We start from the raw sequence: 21596 nt of genomic DNA, 5'->3' as shown, positions 1-21596 counted from the left end.
CTTCCAGAAAGCTGACCTGGCAGTAGCGGGGCTCACCATCACCTCAGAGAGAGAGAAGGTCATTGACTTCTCCAAACCCTTCATGACCCTGGGCATCAGCATCATGTACACAGGACATATGGTGAGACACACACACACCTAAACACACACACAACCATGCTTAGAGAACATGTTAAACAATGATAACCAACTTTAGTCCAGGAGGAAATATAGAATGAAGTTGCCCCTAGACTCTGATCTTGGGTCAGTTTTTTGCAGCTGATCCTAGATCAGTTCTCAAACTGTGCGCAAAAATATTTGAGACTCAAAATTGAGCTCAGGTGCATCCTGTTTCCATAGATGTTTTTTTATTTAATCTTTATTTAACTAGGCAAGTCAGTTAAGAACAAATTCTTATTTAAAATGACAGCCTACCGGGGAACAATGGATTAACTTCCTTGTTCAGGGGCAGAATGACATATTTTTATATTGTCAGCTCGGGGAATCGATCCAGCAACCTTTCGGTTACTGGCCCAACGCTCCAACCACTAGGCTACCTGCCGCCCCCATTGATCATCCTTAAGATGTTCCTACAACTTGATTAAAAGTCCACCTGTGATAAATTAAATTGATTGGACATGATTTCGAAAGGCACACACCTGTCTAAATAAGGTCCCACAGTTAACAGTGCATGTCAGAGCAAAAACTAAGCCATGAGGTCGAAGGAATTGTCCGTTGAGCTCCGAGATAGGATTGTGTCGAGGCACAGATCTGGGGAAGGGAAAATGTCTGCAGCATTGAAGGTCCCCAAGAACACGGTGGCCTCCATCATTCCTAAATGGAAGAAGTCTGGAACCACCAAGACTCTTCCTAGAGCTGGCCGCCCGGGCCAAACTGAACAATCGGGGGAGAAGGGCCTTGGTAAGGGAGGTGACCAAGAACCTGATGGTCACTCAGACAGAGCTCCATAGTTCCCCTGTGGAGATGGGATAATCTTCCAGAAGGACAACCATCTCTGCAGCACTCCACCAATCAGGCCTTTATGGTAGTGACCAGACTGAAGCCACTCTTTAGTAAAAGGCACATGACAGCCTGCTTGGAGGCACTAAAGGACTCTCAGACAATGAGAAACAAGATTCTCTGGTCTGATGAAACCAAGATTGAACTCTTTGGCCTGAATGTCTGGAGGAAACCTGGCACCATCCCTACGATGAAACATGGAGGTGGCAGCATCATGCTGTGGGGGATCTTTTTCAGCAGCAGGAACTGGGAGACTAGTCAGGATCGAGGGAAAGATGAACAGAGAAAAGTACAGGGAGATCCTTGATGAAAACCTGCTCCAGAGTGCTTAGGACCTCAGACTGGGGCGAAGGTTCACCTTCCAACAGGGCAACGACCCTAAGCACACAGCAAAGACAATGCAGGAGTGGCTTTGGGACAAGTCTCTGAATGTCTTCGAGTGGCCCCGCCAGTGTCTGGACTTGAACCCAATCGAACATCTCTGGAGAGACCTGAAAATAGCTGTGCAGCGACACTACCCATCCAACCTGACAGAGCTTAAGAGGATCTGCACAGAATAATGGGAGAAACTCCCCAAATACAGGTGTGCCAAGCTTGTAGCATCATACCCAAGAAGACTCGAGGCTGTAATTGCTGCCAAAGATGCTTCAACAAAGTACTGAGTAAAGGGTCTGAATAATTATGTAATATTTCATTATTTTTACTTTGACAAACCTGTTTTTGCTTTGTCATTATGGGGTATTGTGTGTAGATTGATGAGGGGGGAAAACTATTTTAATCAATTTTAGAATAAGGGTGTAGGATAACAAAATGTGGAAAAAGTGAAGGGGTGTGAATACTTTCCGAATGCACTGTATGTATATAATATTTATTTTTTTACTCTTCTTGTAATAGTAGAATGCATAAGGTGCAATTTCAAAATTGGGTAGTGCATCATCAGTTCCTCTTGTCATGTTAGTCATTGCATACCTTAGAGCTATTTATAACTTTTCAGAAATGTCCAGATCAACTAGCCCATGTCAGCTAATGTTTTTCTATTTAGTTTTTTTTTAGCCCATAAATATTGTTGCAATTTGTTTGTTCACTTAAATATCACATCAATTCACCTTAGACATGACAAAGTATGTAGAATTGCAGGAAAAACGCTTTAAACCTGCAAAATTTTACAAAATTCTTGAACAGTGCTTGTGCCCATGGAAATAGACGTGACAATGTTCCTCAATGCTGGAAGAGGGGCCCCGAGTGAAAAAGTTAGGGAATCCCTGTCCTAGATCATATTGCATATACTGTATGGGCAACTTCTACCCGGAGCATCCTGGAGAGCGTACAGGTAGTGCAGCCTTTTCTTCTAGCCTAGTGCTAACACACCAGCTTTGACTCATCAACTAATTCTCAAGACCTTGATTGGGTGAATCCAGTGTGTGAGTTCTTGGGTGGAACACAACCCTGCACACCCTGAAGCTCTCCAGGACCAGGGTTGGTGACAATTGGGCTCTCCAGGATTAGGGTTGGTGGCAACTGTTGTAAGAGGTGCTAGATCATAATGGACTGATTCATAAATGTAATATATGACTATGCTAATACTTTGAGTGTACCCCAATTCATTGTTTCTCATCAACCATATCAATGAGTGAATACAACTATCCTGGCAACTGTTGAATCTCCATGGAATTGCTTTATAGCCTGGTGGATCCAGAAGGAACACTACTTTCACTATTTGTTTCTCTCTGCTTATCAGTCTGGCTTACAAACAATAGATGGGCGAAGTGAAAACATAGTGAATGTAGATACTGTCCAAGCTAAATTATTTATGTTCTTGCTTCTTTAGACACGTCGACCAGGCTACTGGTCCTTCCTAGACCCCTTCTCTCCAGGCGTATGGCTCTTCATGCTGCTGGCCTACCTGATCGTCAGCTGTGTGCTCTTCCTGGTGGCCAGGTAAGTGTGCAGCTCAACACTGACACCTACAGATGCGGTCATCCTGTACAGTTGAAGTCAGAAATTTACTTACACTTCGGTTGGATTCATTACAAATATTTTTTCAACCACTCCACAAATGTCTTGTTAACAAACTATAGTTTTGGCAAGTTGGTTACGGGCATCTACTTTGTGCATGACGCAAGTAATTTTTCCAACAATTGTTTAGACAGATTATTTCACTTATAATTCACTGTATCACAATTCCAGTGGGTCAGAAGTTTACATACACTAAGTTGGCTGTGCCTTTAAACAGCTTGGAAAATTCCGAAAATGATGTCATGGCTTTAGAAGCGTCTGATAGGCTAATTAACATCATTTGAGTCATTTGGACGTGTACCTGTGGATGTATTTCAAGGTCTACCTTCAAACTCAGTGCCTCTTTGCTTGACATCATGGGAAAATCAAAAGAAATCAGCCTAGACCTCCACAATTGGAGCCCTCCACAAGTCTGGTTCATCCTTGGGAGCAATTTCCAAATGCCTGAAGGTACCATGTTCATCTGTACAAACAATAGTACGCAAGTATAAACACCATGGGACCACGCAGCCGTCATACCGCTCAGGAAGGAGACGTGTTCTGTCTCCTAGAGATGAACGTACTTTGGTTCGAAAAGGGCAAATCAATCCCAGAACAACAGCAAAGGACCTTGTGAAGATGCTGGAGGAAACAGGTACAAAAGTATCTATATCCACAGTAAAACAAGTCCTATATCGACATGACCTGAAAGGCAGCTCAGCAAGGAAGAAGCCACTGCTCCAAAACCGCCATAAAAAAGCCAGACTACGGTTTGCAACTGCACATGGGGACAAAGATTGTACTTTTTGGAGAAATGTCCTCTGGTCTGATGAAACAAAAATAGAACTGTTTGGCCATCGTTATGTTTGGAGGAAAAAGGGGGACGCTTGCAAGCCGAAGAACACCATCCCAACCGTGAAGCACCTGGGTGGCAGCATCATGTTGTGGGGGTGCTTTGCTGCAGGAGGGACTGGTGCACTTCACAAAATAGATGGCTTCATGAGGAAGAAAAAGTGTGTATATATTGAAGCAACATCTCAAGACATCAGTCAGGAAGTTAAAGCTTGGTCACACTATGGGTCTTCCAAATGGACAATGACCCCAAGCATACTTCAAAAGTTGTGGCAAAATGGCATAAGGACAACAAAGTCAAGGTATTGGAGTGGCCATCACAAAGCCCTGGTCTCAATCCTACAGAAAATGTGTGGGAAGAACTGAAAAAGCTTGTGCGAGCAAGGAGGCCTACAAACCTGACTCAGTTACACCAGCTCTGTCAGGAGGAATGGGCCAAAATTCACCCAACTTATTGTGGGAAGCTTGTGGAAGACTACCTGAAATGTTTGACCCAAATTAAAGAATTTAAAGGCAATGCTACCAAATACTAATTGAGTGCATGTAAACTTCTGACTCACTGGGAATGTGATGAAAGAAATAAAAGCTGAAATAAATAATTCACTCTACTATTATTCAGAAATTTCACATTCTTAAAATAAAGTGGTGATCCTAAGACAGGGAATTTTTATGAGGATTACATGTCAGGAATTGTGAAAAACTGAGTTTAAATGTATTTGGCTAAGGTGTATGTCAACTTCCGACTTCAACTGTATATACTGGCACCCTTGCCTGATTCACTATTTATTCTAAAATAGGTTGAAATTGAAAAAACATTGGGTGTTGACACATGTATTTGTTTGAGTTACAACTACACAGGACACACACAAAAATGTATCTAAACTGTTAACACTGTTAAAAATGGGCTGGACTAAATTATTCAAAATTCTAATTAATTTGGTTAGAGGCAATGATTCTCGTTTACTCAGTAATTTATCTCAACTGTGGTAAATAACAGTTGCCTACAGGCTAAAGATTGTTATTCAACCAGTTTTGAAAAGGAAATAAAAAAACAGAACATTCTGTACCATTCCACTCCATTGTAAAGTGCAAGGGTGCCAAAATATTTGACCACATCTGTACTGGCAGTGCTGTGGAAGTGCAACAAGCACTCTATTCTGAAGCTGCTGTCTACTTTCCACTTTATTTTTCCTCACCACATTTTGCGATCTGTCTGGTAGGCACAAAAGGGAGGAAATAATTTGAAAACGGCAAATTAAAATTAGCAAACTTATTGGTCAAGTTGTATCTTATCTCACCTGTTTTCAAATTGTTTTCTTCTGTTGTGTGCCTATTCAACACGATCATAGATGTACGCTTTAATTTTCCCTATAATGACAACCCGGTTTTTATTCCCCAGGCTAACGCCGTATGAGTGGTGTAGTACTGAGCCATGCTTGCGGGGGCGCTGTAAACTGGTGCTGAACCAGTACACTCTGGGAAACAGTCTGTGGTTCCCTGTAGGGGGGTTCATGCAGCAAGGCTCAGCCATCACCCCCAATGCCCTGTCCACACGCTGCCTCAGCGCTGTCTGGTGAGTAGACTACACAAGAAACCCCTACATAGGGACTGAATTGACCCAACGGCACGCAAATACACACACACAGACGTTGTACATTTGCCAACACAAAAATAACCATTGGCCATTCACATTAACATTGATACACACACACAGGTATTGATGCACTCCATGCTTACCATGCTGTATGAACCAATTTGACTGTCTCGCGCTAAACAAGACTCGCACCTTAATACGCAAATGGGGCTTGCGCTTAATGGGGAGCCTTCCTGTGTACTAAGCAGCTTGTGCTGTTCCTTCCTGCTGCAGGTGGTTCTTCACCCTGATCATAGTGTCCTCCTACACAGCCAACCTGGCTGCCTTCCTCACCGTTCACAGGATGGAGGTGCCCATCGAGTCTGTGGATGACCTGGCAGACCAGACCACCATAGAGTACGGCACCATGCAGGGAGGGTCCACCATGACCTTCTTCCAGGTAGAGAGAGAGAGAGTGTATGAGAAAGGAGTCATAATGCTTGCTATCTCACACGTAGTTTCCCAGCGAACAAAACCTCTATCACAGTAACATTGTTTCAACCAGTTTTCCTTCTGGGTTATATATAGCCCACTGATTTTTATCTCTCTCTTGCTTGCCCACAGAACTCTCAGTACCAGACCTACCAGCGCATGTGGAACTTCATGCATGCCAAGCAAACCAGTGTGTTTGTGAAGAGCACGGAGGAAGGCATCGACCGGGTGCTCAACTCCAACTACGCCTACCTGTTGGAGAGCACCATGAACGAGTACTACCGCCAGCGCAACTGTAACCTCACCCAGATAGGAGGCCTGCTGGACACCAAGGGCTACGGCATCGGCATGCCACTGGGTAAGACCTGTGTTATTATCTTCAGAAGTGCACAATGTAGCTGTTTTTTGGACTGCCTTAAAATAGTTTCAATCTTTGAACCTTCTGAATCGTCCAGTGTTTGCTGCACCAAGAGAATAAAGTGCTATATCTGCAAATACAAAGAACTGAGAGGCTGGGATTCCATACTTCTGTAGTTGGTCAAACGAGAGCAGTGACCACTTGTCATAAAGAAATGATTCCCTTTTCTGCCCAAGACTTCAATATGCTGTCTTTGAAGGGAGAGGTGGATTATTGCAAAGGTCTGTATAAGGGGATAGAGGCTTATTCCATTTCATAAATCTGTGCCATTTCTAATTGTCTTATTGAGTCTATTATAATAGGATTATCAGACACCGGTTATGTAGCTCTTTTAGAAAGAAAACATCTGAAAGTTACCTTCAGTGTTCTTATTGGAGAAGTTCATAGTACCGCCTTTGTTTCAAAATGTTTCTCCTGTTTTGTGCCCACTGAACACAACCCTGCTGATAGAATGTCTATAATTAGGTGATCTGAAGTTATTTGTGGTTTATTCATAATTTAGAGTAAACTGTATTCTATGTAATCAGGCTCAGTGTACCGGGACGAGATCGACCTGGCCGTACTCAAACTCCAAGAGGACAACAGGCTGGAGATCCTTAAGAGGAAGTGGTGGCGGGGAGACAAGTGTTCCAAAGAGGATGACCATCGAGCACAGGGTACACTTTCATACACAATCTTAACTACTGTCCATAGACAAGAAAATATACAGTATCAGTGCATCTTGTCTCTAAACTGAAGTTATAGAACTGCTGGAATTGGAACCACAATCTGCTGACTTAAAGTCAAGTATATATTTATTTATCATAGTACACAACAGAAGACGACACTGTGGGGAAAATCTCCCAGCATTCAACAACTATATACAGTAAGGCTGGGATTCAATCTGATCGCGTGTCATAGGCATTGCAGCTTAAGGCCATGTTCCTGTGTTTGCGGAGCTTCCATTCACGGTAAACGCTGCATATGCCGACTCAATTTGAAATAGCCTTTAAAAGCCGCAATGCCTTTAACCCGCGATTGGATTGAATCCCGGCCTAATTTATGGAAGTTTATCACCATTAGACCACTAAGATCTCTTTTGTTTCTCTTTCTCTCTGTGGTAGGGCTGGGCATGGAGAATATAGGTGGGGTCTTTGTTGTCCTGTTGTCTGGTCTACTGCTGGCTGTGTTCATGGCGGGGCTGGAGTTTGTCTGGGTGCAGCAACACTCTCCGAGGTCAGAGGTGAGGGGTCATCTGCAGCTGATCTCCCAGCTTAGTTGCCAGCTGCCCTCTTAGGGTCAAATCCTAACTTCCACTTAAGTCAATCTTCATTCAGGCCGTGATTCAACCCTAGGGGCGTTATAGAGCAGCGCACTATACAGCCAACATCTTTTAAAGGCATTTTCCCTGGCATTCGCAGAGATCGCATTCATAGTAAAAGCTGCATGTCATATAACGAAAGACATTACAGACAAAAATACTTTAATTTGCATACATTTATGCATTTGTTCTTCAGTATGTAAGGTTTCACACCTGCTTGACAATGCAACTTTACATCTGAAGTTAAATAGACAAATTAGAACCTAGACCTCACAAAGAATGTAAAGCGGAGGGGAAAACAGCTTTAAACCAAAGCACTGATAACCAGCAATCCTTCTACTCTGTTTCAAAAGATGACTGTGCAAAAGTTGGACTTATGGTTCTGCCCTTTCTGTTCTAGTTGTCCATGTGTACAGAGATGCTGAGGGCTCTCCATGGGATCCTGCTGTGTGAGGACAGTATGGCACTGCATGGTTTACGAGGCCCAGGGATATTACTACAAACAGACACTTCACTCCCAGAGGAGCATGGAGGGACCAAGACAGCCACTTGCACCCTCAGTAATGGCATGGTGTGCGGGATGGACAACAGTAACAGTGGTCCTATGGAGCCACGGTCTCATAGACTGGCACAGGAAGCCATTTTGGGTCCACGGGGCTGCGCTCACGTCCGCATCTGCCCAGAGTGCAGGGGATATAAAGGACTGCGGGTGCAAACACTGCCACCCAGAAAACACTCACCAGACCTCAGGGAGGAGAATGTTTAGTGCAGGGTTCCCCAACTGGCAATTTTATTTGGCCCTCCCAAGTTTGAGCAAAACTAAATATTATTTATTGCTGGACATGACACATCAAGTGATTTTAATGTTGGAAACCTGTTCCAAAGTATTCCCACGGGTAGAGATATGTGTTTTCATTGTAATCTACTCACGTTCACACATGCCGTTTCATGATTGTCTAGATCGGGTTTTATAGAGCCGATTACGCCTGCGCACTGACGGCGTCATCACATCATCCAGAAACATTATAGACAGTGGATGAATATAAAATGTATCTTTGGCTGTGAGTGATAAAAAAAAGTTACTTGAATAATTTAATGGATGTTTTTTGTACAGTGGTGATGACTAAAGTTTTATTTGCAATTTTCACATTTGGACTTCTACGCGGCCATCTTTTTGGACTTGACTTCAGCTAAAATGCAATACCGAAAGTGTCCTAGGTTCAGTGGAAAACGTGCTTCCAGACTGGAACCCTGGGGCCTTAGCACCGACCCTGGTCCACTTGTCAGTCTTTGCACTTTATTTCATTAATGTTCAGACCAGGCCACAGACCGGTTAATAACCCCTGAACCCAAAGATTGAGGATGGCGAAACGCCATTAGATGTCTCATCTAATGAAATAAAGTGCAAAGACCGACAAGTGGACCAGGGTCGGTGCTAAGGCCCCAGTCTGGAAGCACGCCCAGAGGACACTAGGACAAAGACCCAGCTCCAACTAACGGCTAATGCCGCTCCCCACATTCCACTACATATGTGAGAGACACAGGAGCGTGGCTGTAGTCCAGTTCATTATTTTATTTCAAAACAAGTGCCAAAAACATTGGCCGGGAATCAAATCTGAAACGGGCATTGTGAGCTTGACATTTAAAGGTAATTTACAATTGAGCCTAGTTCCTTATATCCAGAAATAAAGGCTTTTCAAACAAATGTCATGTTTTTTAACTGCTTTATTCTGTAACATTTCTATGTACAATGCATACTATAGTCACTGTTGTTCAGGCGGCTTGGGTTTCTTTGTTCCCTCAGCACCCTGATCCCTCTTTCTCTTTTGTCTGTTGGTCTGTCCCTCTTCCTCTCTGAACTGGTGCCTAGTAGAGCAAAACAAAGTTAACTTCACACAAGAAATAGCCTCATTTGCTATCCACAAGCACTCCTTGGGTCTGAAATGATTTCACTTCCATCCATGCATGTGCTATGTAAATTGAAATTCTGTAGTCAGTTTTTGCAGCAGGACAAGTACATCACCTGGATTGCCAGCGGCGTCCGCTGTTCCACACCCGGCCGAAAGAGGGCAGCCAGTTGGCATCGGTCTGGGAGCTATGGTCAAAGTTGGCCCCCACCCGGTTAGGGGGGAGTTTCTTCAGCTTCTCCTGCTCCTCTGTATGGGGAGAGATGGCAACATGAGTGTCAGGGGTTTATTCATTTGGCACTGAAAGAGGGACAACCTGGACTTGTCCTTAAGAAATGCCCATTGTTATTTTTGCATTGCAAAACATTGTCACGTATTCATTTTGCCGATTGTTGCAAAACATTTAAACGAAACGGGGAGGGACCTACCTCAATTTGTCCAATAGACTTGTTTTAGTTGTAAATCATCCCATTTTGCAACTGTTTGGACTAATAAATGACAACCCTGGGCCCGGTTTCCAAAAAGCATCTTAAGGCCAAGTTCGTTAAAAGCATCGTTACATCTGAGCGGTTTTCCAAAACCAAAGTTATTAACGTTGCACTTAAAAAAACCCTCGTAATCTAAATGCCTGCTTCAGACCACTCGTAGAACAGCTAAGTGTGTCTTTAGATGCTTCTTTTTGCCCTCCCGCGTCACTTTATACACAGATCTCCGCTAAACAAACAAAATCAAATCGCACTTGTCACATGCGCCGAATACAACCAGGTGTAGACCTTACAGTGAAATGCTTACATTGTTGCATTGTTGGTTAAGGGCTTAAAAGAAAAGTAACAAATAATTAATGCGCAGCAGGAAAATAACAATGCAATGGGTAGCCATTTGATTAGATGTTCTGGAGTATTATGGCTTGGGGGTAGAAGCCTCTTGGACCTAGACTTGGCACTCCGGGACCGCTTGCCGTGTGGTAGCAGAGAGAACAGTCTATGACTAGGGTGGCTGGAGTCTTTGACAATTTTTAGGACCTTCCTCTGACACCGCCTGGTATAAAGGTCCTGGATGGCAGGAAGCTTGGCCCCAGTGATGTACTGGGCCATACGCACTACCCTCTCGTGCCTTGCGGTCGGAGGCCGAGCAGTTGCCATACCAGGCAGCGATGCTCTCGATGGTGCAGCTGTAGAACCTTTTGAGGATTTCAGGACCCATGCCAAATCTTTTCAGTCTCCTGAGGGGGGATAGGTTTTGTCACACCCTCTTCGACTGTCTTGGTGTGCTTGGACCATGTTAGTTTGTTGGTGATGTGTACGCCAAGGAACTTGAAGCTCTCAACCTGCTCCACTACAGCCCCGTCGATGAGAATGGGGGCGTGCTCAGTCCTCATTTTCCTGTAGTCCACAATCATCTCCTTTGTCTTGATCACGGTGAGGGAGAGATTGTTGTCCTGGCACCACACGGTCAGGTCTCTGACCACCTCCCTATAGGCGGACTCGTTGTTGGTGATTAGGCCTACCACTGTTGTGTGATCAGAAAACGTAACGATGGTGTTGGAGTTGTGCCTGGCCGTGCAGTCATGAGTGAACAGGGAGTAGAGGGGACTAAGGACGCACCCGAGATGCCCCGGTGTGGCAGATGTGTTACCTACCCTTACCACCTGGGGCCGGCCCATCAGGAAGTCCAGGATCTAGTTGTAGAGGGAGGTGTTTAGTCCCAGGGTCCTTAGATTAGTGATAACGCTGAGCTGTAGTCAAGGAATAGCATTCTCAAATAGGTGTTCCTTTTGTCTAGGTGGGAAAGGACAGTGTGGAGTGAAATAGAGATTGCATCATCTGTGGATCTGTTGACAATGGTGTTGATGTGAGCTATGACCAGCAGTTTCAAATCATTCATGGCTACAGACATGAGTGCTACAGGTCAGTAGTCATTTAGGCAGGTTATTGTTCTTGGGCACAGGGACTATGGTGGTCTGCTTAAAACATGTTGGTATTACAGATGTTGAAAATGTCAGTGAAGCCAGTTGGTCAGCGCATGCTCGGAGTACATGTTGACGTGTTTTAAAGTTCTTACTCGCTGTAGAGAGCGTGATCAGTCATCCGGAACATGCATGTTTCAGTGTTGGTAGGCTTGTGTCACTGGGCAGCTCTCGGCTGTGCTTCCCTTTGTAGTCTAATAGTTTGCAAGCCCTGCCACATCCGACGAGAGTCGGAGCCGGTGTAGTACGATTCGATCTTAGTCCTGTATTGACGCTTTGCCTATGATGGTTCGTCGGAGGGCATAGCGGGATTTCTTATAAGCTTCCGGATTAGAGTCCCGCTCCTTGAAAGCGGCAGCTCGAGCCTTTAGCTCAGTGCGAATGTTGCCTGTAATCAATGGCTTCTGGTTTGGGTAAGTACTTACAGTCACTGTGGGGACAACATCCTCAATGCACTTATTGATAGAGCCAGTGACTGATGTGGTGTACTCCTCAATGCCATCGGAAGATCTACAAGGTTTACCCGTTTCTCTGACCACCGATAACTTCAGAACAAAGTTTACTATAAATACATGGCCAATGTCTTTGCAATTTTGATACTTCAAATGAAAATTGAGATGACTGCATTAAATATTGTGAAATCATTCTAATGTTAAAGGTAAGGTTTTAATTGACAAAGCTGGTCTGAGAGCAGCACTGCCTTTCTTTTGATCTTAACAGTATCGACACATGCTCCAACGACGCACTTAGTGACTGTTCTCTCTGCATGCTGTTTTGGGAAACGCATGTTACATCTTCGGCCATTGTAGGAAAGATGCATTGTTAAAACATTCAAGCCTAAGTTCCAACGCTATCGGGAACACGAGCCCAGGTCTACAGATTGCACACGACCCTGATCTACCAAGGACTAAATGGGCTGTGGTCAAAACCAAACCTAGTACGGACTGAATTTATAGAGCCCTTTCACCAGGTGGTCCCAAAACTCCTCAAGTAGACAGTTAATTTAAGTAATTAGTGTGTGGATTTGTAAAATGATAGTTTGAGTCAGAGTATTTCGGATGGAGCCAATGCTTTTTCAATGGGTGTCATCCATTCATCCAGTAATGACAATGGAAATGATTGAACGACACAAAAAGGAAAAACACGGTCTGTCTTTTCCCGTTTGCAACTCGTCCGAAAAATAGTTGACTTAAGTAGGGTTAAAACGGACAATGATTTATGTCATACACGATTTCATCTGTTCATGTGTCTGAACCCTAAAGGACCTACTCTGTTTGAGGAAGTCCTGGAGTGATGGACCGATCTCCTGCTCCATTGTCCCAGACCTTCCCTCCTGGGGGTCCTCCTGTAACCATGGAGGGATGGCTCCTACAACAGTCATTAAAACCTATTCACCTAGTTATCAACTTACACAGATAGACAACAATACAGAGACTAACAGACGCTGAAGTATCGTTTTAATTTTCAATTACCTGTGTGAACATTTCCACTGTTGGAAGAATCCTGCCATCCAAAAGGAAAAAAATATAAGTATTTTATTATTTATTGACAGGTCACTTACTCATGAAGAGAAAATTTAGTTGTCATGATTGACGAGCAACGGGTCAGCGTACCTGGTAGCCAATGAAGGTCAGGCCCTGTCCAGGGCCCGCCCACTGCCTGGCCACCATTTGGTCGACCCGACCAGACCTGGCCTGCTCATCGGATCCAGGGGCCCTGAAGTGAGAGCTACTGCCAAAGTTCAAATTAACAGCATCACACCAATGTATACATACCACAGGTGATACAGAACTCACAAAGACACACATTACTTGAATAACATTACATCCAGCCCATTTACAGGTGCATTCTGTAAGCTTTACAAATGCAAGGAGACCCTGATGTCTAATATATCTGCCCTGGTCCAATGTGTACCAACAGCAGCTTCTTCCTGATTAACTTAATTTACATTTTACTGTATGTTGCAATATCCATGCAAATAATGATGTTAAATTAGTTTACTAAGCCAGTAAGCTAAGTGAGGCAAAACATATAGGGGTGTTTTTCAGCCATTTGGAAAGACCTTCGAGTAGTGGGATTTAGAGGTCGTAGGTTCAATTTGGAAAAGCATCTGGGCCGTGCTAACTAAGGACTAAACGAAAGAACAGGCAAAATGCCAAAATCGACCATTAGACCCTTGTCACTTTTGGGGATCAGAGGATTTGACAGCTCCACTTGCTCACTGATAGGCTAGGTGGAAGTTTGGCCCTCAAACCATCACAGCCACCTAATCATCCCCAGCTTACAATTGGCTTATTCATCCCCCTCCTATCCCCTGAAACTATTCCCCAGGTCATTGCTGTATATGAGAATGTGTTCTCAGTCAACTTACCTGGTAAAATAAATAAAGTGCATACAGAGGTTTGTCATTTAGGCTCAGTTGGTAGAGCATGGTGTTTGCAACGCCAGCATGGTGTGTGCAACGGCAGGGTTGTGGGTTCGATTCCCACGGGGGGGCCAGTACAAAAAAAAAATGCATGAAATGAATGAAAATGTATGCATTCACTACTGTAAGTCGCTCTGGATAACAGCGTCTGCTAAATGACTAAATGTAAAATGTAAATTTAAAAGTTGCAGCACAGCTTGCATGGTGCCGCAGAATTCTATGGCACGCTATTTAAGTGCCAACCACTGGTACCATTAATGCTATTTAGTGCTAGTTTGACCATCAGAGGGCATCTTTAAGAAGCATTTGATAGCCTTCAATAGTGGCTGTACTAGAGAATTGAAAACCTTTTGTAAGAACATAGTATATGGGACTGATTAAGAAATGTTGCTTAATAATATGGTGTTTCTGTTCGAAGAAAAATCCTCGGTTTCCGAAGGAGTAGGCTATTAACTGACTTGCCTAGTTAAAAAAGGTTACACTAAGAGCATAACATTTCTACACCATAATTTTAGTCTAACCAATACCCAAACGGAGATTCAGTCAAAATAAAAATATCAATGATTTATCAAGACCAGTCCCCATGCTTGTCTCAGAGCAGCGCAAAACAGTGCTAAAACAGTTATAGGAAAATGCTTCAAATCCTATTGCGTCTAACTTCAATATGCTCTTTAAATAAATAAAACAGAATATTACTCAACACTAGTGAGACTCATGTCGCCTACGGTATGCCTACAGTAGATCAAAAAATATGACATGACTCTCCGCCAATAATAGAGGATTGGAGGATTCTAAATTAAAACCAAAAGCCAGTATTGGGTCTCCCGGTGGCGGCCGGCACGGGTATCAAACCTGCATCTGTGGCAACGCATTTTGCATTGCGATGCGGTGACTTAGACAGCTGCGCCACTGGGGAGGCCCCATCCACAAAGTATCAAAAATAAAGAGAGGTGTTGGTAAAGGTATATTGTCCTGCTAATAGCCCATAATGGGCTATTATAATACTGTACATGGTGTCCAGATCAGGATAACCAAAACATTTCTTTATTAAAGACTATCAGAAAGAATGTTGGACAGTTGGAGCCATGACCAATAGATATTGTCCTGCTAATAACAGGGTTAATATCTGTGAGGATGTCCAAGGGGCTTTTATATAATTCTAAATTAATAATCGCTTTGTTTAAAAAATAACTATTTTGGAGATGATTTTGTATTCAAATAACGTAAATTGAGCAAGGAAAAAGGCCATTCTTGAACATGGGGTGAGACATAGTTACTAATTTGTAAATAAAGCCAGTTTGTTATTTAGAATTAATTATTTCTGTTTTTAGAGGGATAGAAACCAAAAACCTAGTTATGTCATGGGTCTCCCAGTCAAGCCGGCACAGTTATTGAACCATCATCTGTAGCAACACAGCTTGCACTGCTTAGCAGTGTCTTATACCGTTGCACCACTCAGGCGCTGTACAACGTGACTGGTTGGGAGTGGGCTACAGTACTACAGTAAGAGCAAAATAATCCTAACAAAATAAAATAACCTTAGTGTAACAGTTTTAGTAAGTAATACTAAAGTTGTGTACAATTATCAGTTTCTATTTAGGTTTATATCGCCCATTCATTGTCAGTTAAGAGACACTGTAGGACCCAAAAGCATAATCAGTGCTCTAACTCCCCCTTGCACTGGTCTGGAGCAATGTGGTGATGCAGGGTACTGTACTAAACCACAAATGACCTCAAGTACCGCAGCATAATCACAAAACTTTTAGTGGAGCAACCACAGTAGGGTGGGGTTTAGGGGTCGATTTGGGATTGGGTAATCGACAAAGAGGAAGGAACTACCTGGACTTGTCCAATAAACCATTTTTTGTTCACTGCTTCAAAACATTCTGCTACGGTGTCCTACTGAACAAACCCCAGTATATCATTAGAACTACAGTACAATAACATTAAACACCCTCTTATAGAAGGACAACACAACTTCTTACCTGGAAGCCTCGTCCACTGAGTTGCAAGGGCCCTCTGTGTTCGATAGCTCCAGCTCTGCCTTAGGCTGAGGTTGATTCAGGAAAAGCCAACAGTGGTTCATACACCAGACTCCAACAACATGACGTGACTTTACCTCATAGCTTTGAATAATGTGACAAAATGTGAACTTACATCAGAGCATCTGTACTGAATAAAAATATAAACGTAACATGTAACAATTTTACTGAGTTACAGTTCCTATACGGAAATCAGTCAATTTAAATAAATTGATTAGGCCCTAATCTATGGATTTCACATGACGGGGAATACAGATATGCATCTGTTGGTCACAGATACCTTAAAAATGTGCCTCAGGATCTCGTCACAATATCTGTGCATTCATGCCATCGGTAAAATGCAATTGTGTTCGTAGTCCCTAGGTTATGCCTGCCCATACCATAACCCCACCACCACAGGGCACTCTTTTCACAACGTTGACATCAGCAAACCACCCACCCATACGACGCCACACACGTGGTCAGTGGTTGTAAGGCCGGTTGGACGTACTGCCAAATTCTCAAAAACTATGTTGGATGCGGCTTATGGTAGAGAAATTAACAAAATGATCTGGCAACAGCTCTGGTATACATTCCTGCAGTCAGCATGTCAATTGCACACTCCCTTAAAACTTGACACCTGTGGCATTGTGCAGTTGTCACACAACACAATTGGCCTTTTTATTGTCCCAAGCACAAGGTGCACCCGTGTAATGGTCATGCTGTTTAATCAGCTTCTTGATAGGCCACACCCATCATGTGGATGGATTATCTTGACAAAGGAGAAATGCTCACTAACAGGGTTTTAAACAAATTTGTGCACAACATTTTAGAGAAATAAGCTTTTTGTGCGTATGGAAAATGTCTGGGATCTTTGATTTCAACTCATGAAACCAACACTTTACATATTGCGTTTATATTTTTGTTCAGTGTATGTACAAAACATTATTGAATATAAAAAGTGTATCAGATTTGGTGTCCCAAATGGCACCCTATACATAGTGCACTACTTTTGACCAGAGCTCTATGAGCCCTAGTCAAAAGTAGTGCACCGTGTAGGGAATACAGTGCAATTTTGATACCATCTCACTACAAATATCACACTTGATCAAACTAGGGAGGTCACAGTGATATGGATACTGTTGTTGCATCCTGGGTAAACAAACCTCTATGAGAGACTGAAGGACCTCCTGGCGATGCTGTTCCTGAGCTCGGATATGAGTGGCTTGCTAGGGGACAAACACCCACAGTCAGATGTCACCATGGCTAGAACAGAGTTCTCACATTCACAGTCTGGACCAGTATTAATAACACATCTCAGAGTCACTAAAAGAGCATTACATGTCTACTAGAGGAAAACGTCAGGGCCCGTATTCACAAAGCGTCTCAGTCGGAGTGCCTTTCCAGGATCAGTTTTGCCTTTTAAATCAATGAATAAGAGGCGAGACCTGATCCTAGGTCAGTATAACTACTTTGAGACGCTTTGTGAATGTGGCCCTGACTTTTTCCTCTAGAAAGACATACAATGCAATTATATCACTCTTTAAAAGTAATTCTGAGTTATTTCACGTCCTACCTGCTTGATAAGTTCATCCTCCTTCTCCTCAAATGAGCCTAAAGCTTTTGCCACCTCTGTTTTAAATCTAAAATGAAAACAGAAAGGTTGAGGCATATTACACATTTTCCAAGGCACACTTGTAGGCTAAAACAACTTTTTTATCAAACGGTAGAGGAGTTCTTACCTCTCCATTTCATTTTCTGTGATTATAAACTTGTCCCTCAGTTTGGGGTCAGCTTTGTTCTCCCACCAGAATGTGTGGGTGCCCTTCCTGTGTTCAGGCCTGAAATTACAATTGACATTGATCCATGAGAAATATGGTGAACCACATTTTTACAAGCACATTGGTCAATAATAATGCCAGCCATCAGAAAAGTCTGTTAGGCCATTAATTCTGCCTCCTTCTTTCCACTCCTCTCCTCTCCTCTTTTGACCTCACCCTCTCACCGTCCCCCCTACTCACAAGGCAGGCAATACGCTTGACCTCATCTTCACTAGATGCTGTTCTTCTACTAATCTCACTGCAACTCCCCTCCAAGTCTCCGATCACTACCTTGTATCCTTTCCCTCTCCTCCAACACTACTCACTCTGCCCCTACTCAGACGGTATTGTGTCGTCGCAACCTTCGCTCTCTCTCTCCTGCTACTCTCTCCTCTTCCATCCTATCATCTCTTCCCTCTGCTCAATCCTTCTCCAACCAATCTCCTGATTCTGCCTCCTCAACCCTCCTCTCCTCCCTTTCTGCATCCTTTGACTCTCTATGTCCCCTATCCTCCCGACCGGCTCGGTCCTCCCCTCCTGCTCCATGGCTTGACGACTCATTGCGAACTCACAGAACAGGGCTCCGGGCAGCCGAGCGGAAATGGAGGAAAACTAGCCTCCCTGCAGACCTGGCATCTTTTCACTCCCTCCTCTCTACATTTTCTTCCTCTGTTTCTGCTGCTAAAGCCACTCTACCACTCTAACTTCCAAGCATCTGCCTCTAACCCTAGGTAGCTCTTTGCCACCTTCTCCTCCCTCCTGAATCCTCCTCCCTCTCTGCGGATGACTTCGTCAACCATTTTGAAAAGAAGGTCGACGACATCCAATCCTCGTTTGTTAAGTCAAACGACACCGCTGGTCCTGCTCACATTGCCCTACCCTATGCTTTGACCTCTTTCTCCCCTCTCTCTCCAGATGAAATCTTGCGTCTTGTGACGGCCGGCCGCCCAACAACCTGCCAGCTTGACCCTATCCCCTCCTCTCGTCTCCAGACCATTTCCGGAGACCTTCTCCCTTACCTCACCTCGCTCATCAACTCATCCTTGACCGCTGGCTACGTCCCTTCCGTCTTCAAGAGAGCGAGAGTTGCACCCCTTCTCAAAAAACCTACACTCGATCCCTCCAATGTCAACAACTACAGACCAGTATCCCTTCTTTCTTTTCTCTCCAAAACTCTTGAACGTGCCGTCCTTGGCCAGCTCTCCTGCCATCTCTCTCAGAATGACCTTCTCGATCCAAATCAGTCAGGTTTCAAGGCTGGTCATTCAACTGAGACTGCTCTTCTCTGTGTCACGGAGGCTCTCCGCACTGCTAAAGCTAACTCTCTCTCCTCTGCCCTCATCCTTCTAGACTTATCTGCTGCCTTTGATACTGTGAACCATCAGATCCTCCTCTCCACCCTCTCCGAGTTGGGTATCTCCGGCGCGGCTCACTCTTGGATTGCGTCCTACCTGACAGGTCGCTCCTACCAGGTGGCGTGGCGAGAATCCGTCTCCGCACCACGTGCTCTCACCACTGGTGTCCCCCAGGGCTCAGTTCTAGGCCCATCCAATTCTCGCTATACACCAAGTCACTTGGCTCTGTCATATCCTCACATGGTCTCTCCTATCATTGCTATGCAGACGACACACAATTAATATTCTCCTTTCCCCCTTCTGATAACCAGGTGGCAAATCGCATCTCTGCATGTCTGGCAGACATATCAGTGTGGATGGCGGATCACCACCTCAAGCTGAACCTCGGCAAGACGGAGCTGCTCTTCCTCCCGGGGAAGGACTGCCCTTTCCATGATCTTGCCATCACGGTGGACAACTCCATTGTATCCTCCTCCCAGAGTGCTAAGAGCCTCGGCGTGACCCTGGACAACACCCTGTCGTTCTCCGCTAACATCAAGGCGGTGACCCGATCCTGTAGGTTCATGCTATACAACATTCGCAGAGTACGACCCTGCCTTACACAGGAAGCGGCGCAGGTCCTAATCCAGGCACTTGTCATCTCCCATCTGGATTACTGCAACTCCCTGTTGGCGGGGCTCCCTGCGTGTGCCATTAAACCCCTACAACTCATCCAGAACGCCGCAGCCCGTCTGGTGTTCAACCTTCCCAAGTTCTCTCACGTCACCCCGCTCCTCCGCACACTCCACTGGCTTCCAGTTGAAGCTTGCATCTGCTACAACACCATGGTGCTTGCCTACGGAGCTGTGAGGGGAACGGCACCTCCGTACCTTCAGGCTCTGATCAGGCCCTACACCCAAACAAGGGCACTGCGTTCATCCACCTCTGGCCTGCTGGCCCCCCTACCTCTGCGGAAGCACAGTTCCCGCTCAGCCCAGTCAAAACTGTTCGCTGCTCTGGCACCCCAATGGTGGAACAAGCTCCCTCACGACGCCAGGACAGTGGAGTCAATCACCACCTTCCGTAGACACCTGAAACCCCACCTCTTTAAGGAATACCTGGGATAGGATTAAGTAATCCTTCTAACCCCCCCAAAAAAAATATATATATAGATGTACTATTGTAAAGTGGTTGTTCCACTGGATGTCATAAGGTGAATGCACCAATTTGTAAGTCGCTCTGGATAAGAGCGTCTGCTAAATGACGTAAATGTAAAGAAAAGCAAATAAAAAAAACTGCGTGAAAGCGTCCCATCTTTATATTAACATGAACATATTAGTTAGTACTGTATCTTACCTGGCCATGTGTTCCAACAAGCCCCCGAACAACACAGTGATGTCGCCATCAGTGACATCTCTCTCCACCTGGAGGCCGCAGCAGTAACACCAACATTTGCGTTTGTGCTGAGTGCAATCGAACCTCTCCACCTGGGGATTTTTTATCGTTCGACGCGCCTCTTTCACCTGTAAAACACAGGCATGTCTTTCAGGAATAGTTCATATGATTTGCATCTCATTGAGCAGGATAAAAAACATTTGTAGTGTAGCTAGGCGTAGCTAACGTTGGCTAGCTGGCATTGATGAGGCAGGCAGTTGCCAATTTTACCTTCTCAAGGAATTTAACAAGGACGACTTTGAGTTTGCTCTGATGACTTTTCCCGAAGATGTGTGCTTTTCCGGAGAAAGATGTTTGCCTACATATCGCACAGTAAAATGCACCCATTTTCGGCACGTCCCTTTGTTTTCTAGACGTTAGACCAACTCCATCCCCAAAATATGCATTGATCTGATGACGCAGGGTTGTTTATCTGGCTGGCTAGCTAGATTACGTTACCGTAGTTTATTTGCTAACCGAGTTCCCCCTGCACTGTCTCGTGCAAGATATTGCGTCTATTTATCATACATTGGTCGATAAGATGCAAATGCACACCATGCTCTTACTAAAATGTCTAGTTACAATAGCTTTAGTAAGAACTAGTGTGTACACAAAATGCTAATTTAGACCGCTGTGTATCACTTCCGGGTCAGGTTGTCATTGAACTGCATTCTTCTTCGATTAGGTTTAACGGCGGTTTGTTGCATTACCGCCACTTACTAGACTGGAGTATACCTCCCTTTATACTTCAGAAAAATGCAACAAACACCCTACCATCTAATCCTACACTCACAAAAAAAACACCACCCTACTCCGCTTTTTAAATATATCTAGTCCTACCTGCATACTTTTCACACCTAGGAACCTCCCTTCTACACACTGCTGCCACATGCCCATAAGCTTGACACCTGTAACAACATAATGTATTCGGCACCAAAACTTGTACAGTATAACTTATATACCCAAACATCCCTTTCTTGGACAAAGACTCAACATCAAAAGAACAGATAATGACTTGTGTTTCACCACTCACGCCCATTGAACTTAAAAATAAAGGTCC

General features: G+C 44.3%; 2 protein-coding genes across 4 annotated transcripts in view; one reads left to right on the top strand and one right to left on the bottom strand.

The window, feature by feature from the left end:
• Window positions 1-9035, top strand: part of LOC115154084 (glutamate receptor ionotropic, kainate 4-like) — a 114699-nt gene extending 105664 nt beyond the window's left edge. The window contains exons 13-20 of the mRNA XM_029699947.1: window positions 8-121; window positions 2828-2937; window positions 5246-5419; window positions 5714-5879; window positions 6044-6269; window positions 6857-6985; window positions 7433-7551; window positions 8030-9035. Of these exons, the coding sequence (XP_029555807.1) occupies window positions 8-121; window positions 2828-2937; window positions 5246-5419; window positions 5714-5879; window positions 6044-6269; window positions 6857-6985; window positions 7433-7551; window positions 8030-8395 (1404 nt within the window). The 3' untranslated portion in view covers window positions 8396-9035. The remainder of the gene's footprint in view (window positions 1-7; window positions 122-2827; window positions 2938-5245; window positions 5420-5713; window positions 5880-6043; window positions 6270-6856; window positions 6986-7432; window positions 7552-8029) is intronic.
• Window positions 9036-9182: 147 nt separating this feature from the next.
• On the bottom strand, window positions 9183-21187 carry cenatac (centrosomal AT-AC splicing factor). Of its 3 annotated transcripts, XM_029699950.1 has the most exons (12): window positions 20768-21187; window positions 20459-20625; window positions 17691-17789; window positions 17525-17591; window positions 17075-17177; window positions 16947-16957; window positions 14051-14061; window positions 13116-13233; window positions 12975-13005; window positions 12772-12870; window positions 9653-9785; window positions 9183-9495 (listed from the first exon to the last, which is right to left on the bottom strand). In XM_029699950.1, exons 1-12 carry the CDS (start codon window positions 20882-20884, stop codon window positions 9393-9395), a joined length of 1059 nt encoding a protein of 352 aa, XP_029555810.1. In that variant the 5' UTR covers window positions 20885-21187; the 3' UTR covers window positions 9183-9392. The 3 variants fall into 3 exon arrangements, with proteins under 3 accessions (XP_029555810.1, XP_029555808.1, XP_029555809.1); XM_029699948.1 differs by lacking the exons at window positions 14051-14061; window positions 16947-16957 and adding an exon at window positions 15913-15977 and having other exon boundaries at window positions 17115-17177; XM_029699949.1 differs by lacking the exons at window positions 14051-14061; window positions 16947-16957 and adding an exon at window positions 15913-15977 and having other exon boundaries at window positions 13116-13230; window positions 17115-17177.
• Window positions 21188-21596: the final 409 nt, after the last annotated feature.

The sequence above is a fragment of the Salmo trutta genome, chromosome 19 (assembly GCF_901001165.1).
Source record: "Salmo trutta chromosome 19, fSalTru1.1, whole genome shotgun sequence".
In the NCBI taxonomy this organism is placed as follows: domain Eukaryota; kingdom Metazoa; phylum Chordata; class Actinopteri; order Salmoniformes; family Salmonidae; genus Salmo; species Salmo trutta.
The sequence above is the reverse complement of the archived record's forward strand: the minus strand, read 5'-3'. Positions and strand labels throughout refer to the sequence as shown.

Excerpts from the sequence above, each read along its gene's own strand:
- cenatac (XM_029699948.1), bottom strand. The coding sequence starts at position 20,884 with ATGGGTGCATTTTACTGTGCGATATGTAGGCAAACATCTTTCTCCGGA. Across the intron at positions 17,178-17,524 it reads AGGATGAACTTATCAAGCAG|CAAGCCACTCATATCCGAGC; the intron begins GTAGGACGTGAA and ends TTTGTCCCCTAG. Across the intron at positions 9,786-12,771 it reads CCAGGACTTCCTCAAACAGA|AGGAGCAGGAGAAGCTGAAG; the intron begins GTAGGTCCTTTA and ends CTCCCCATACAG.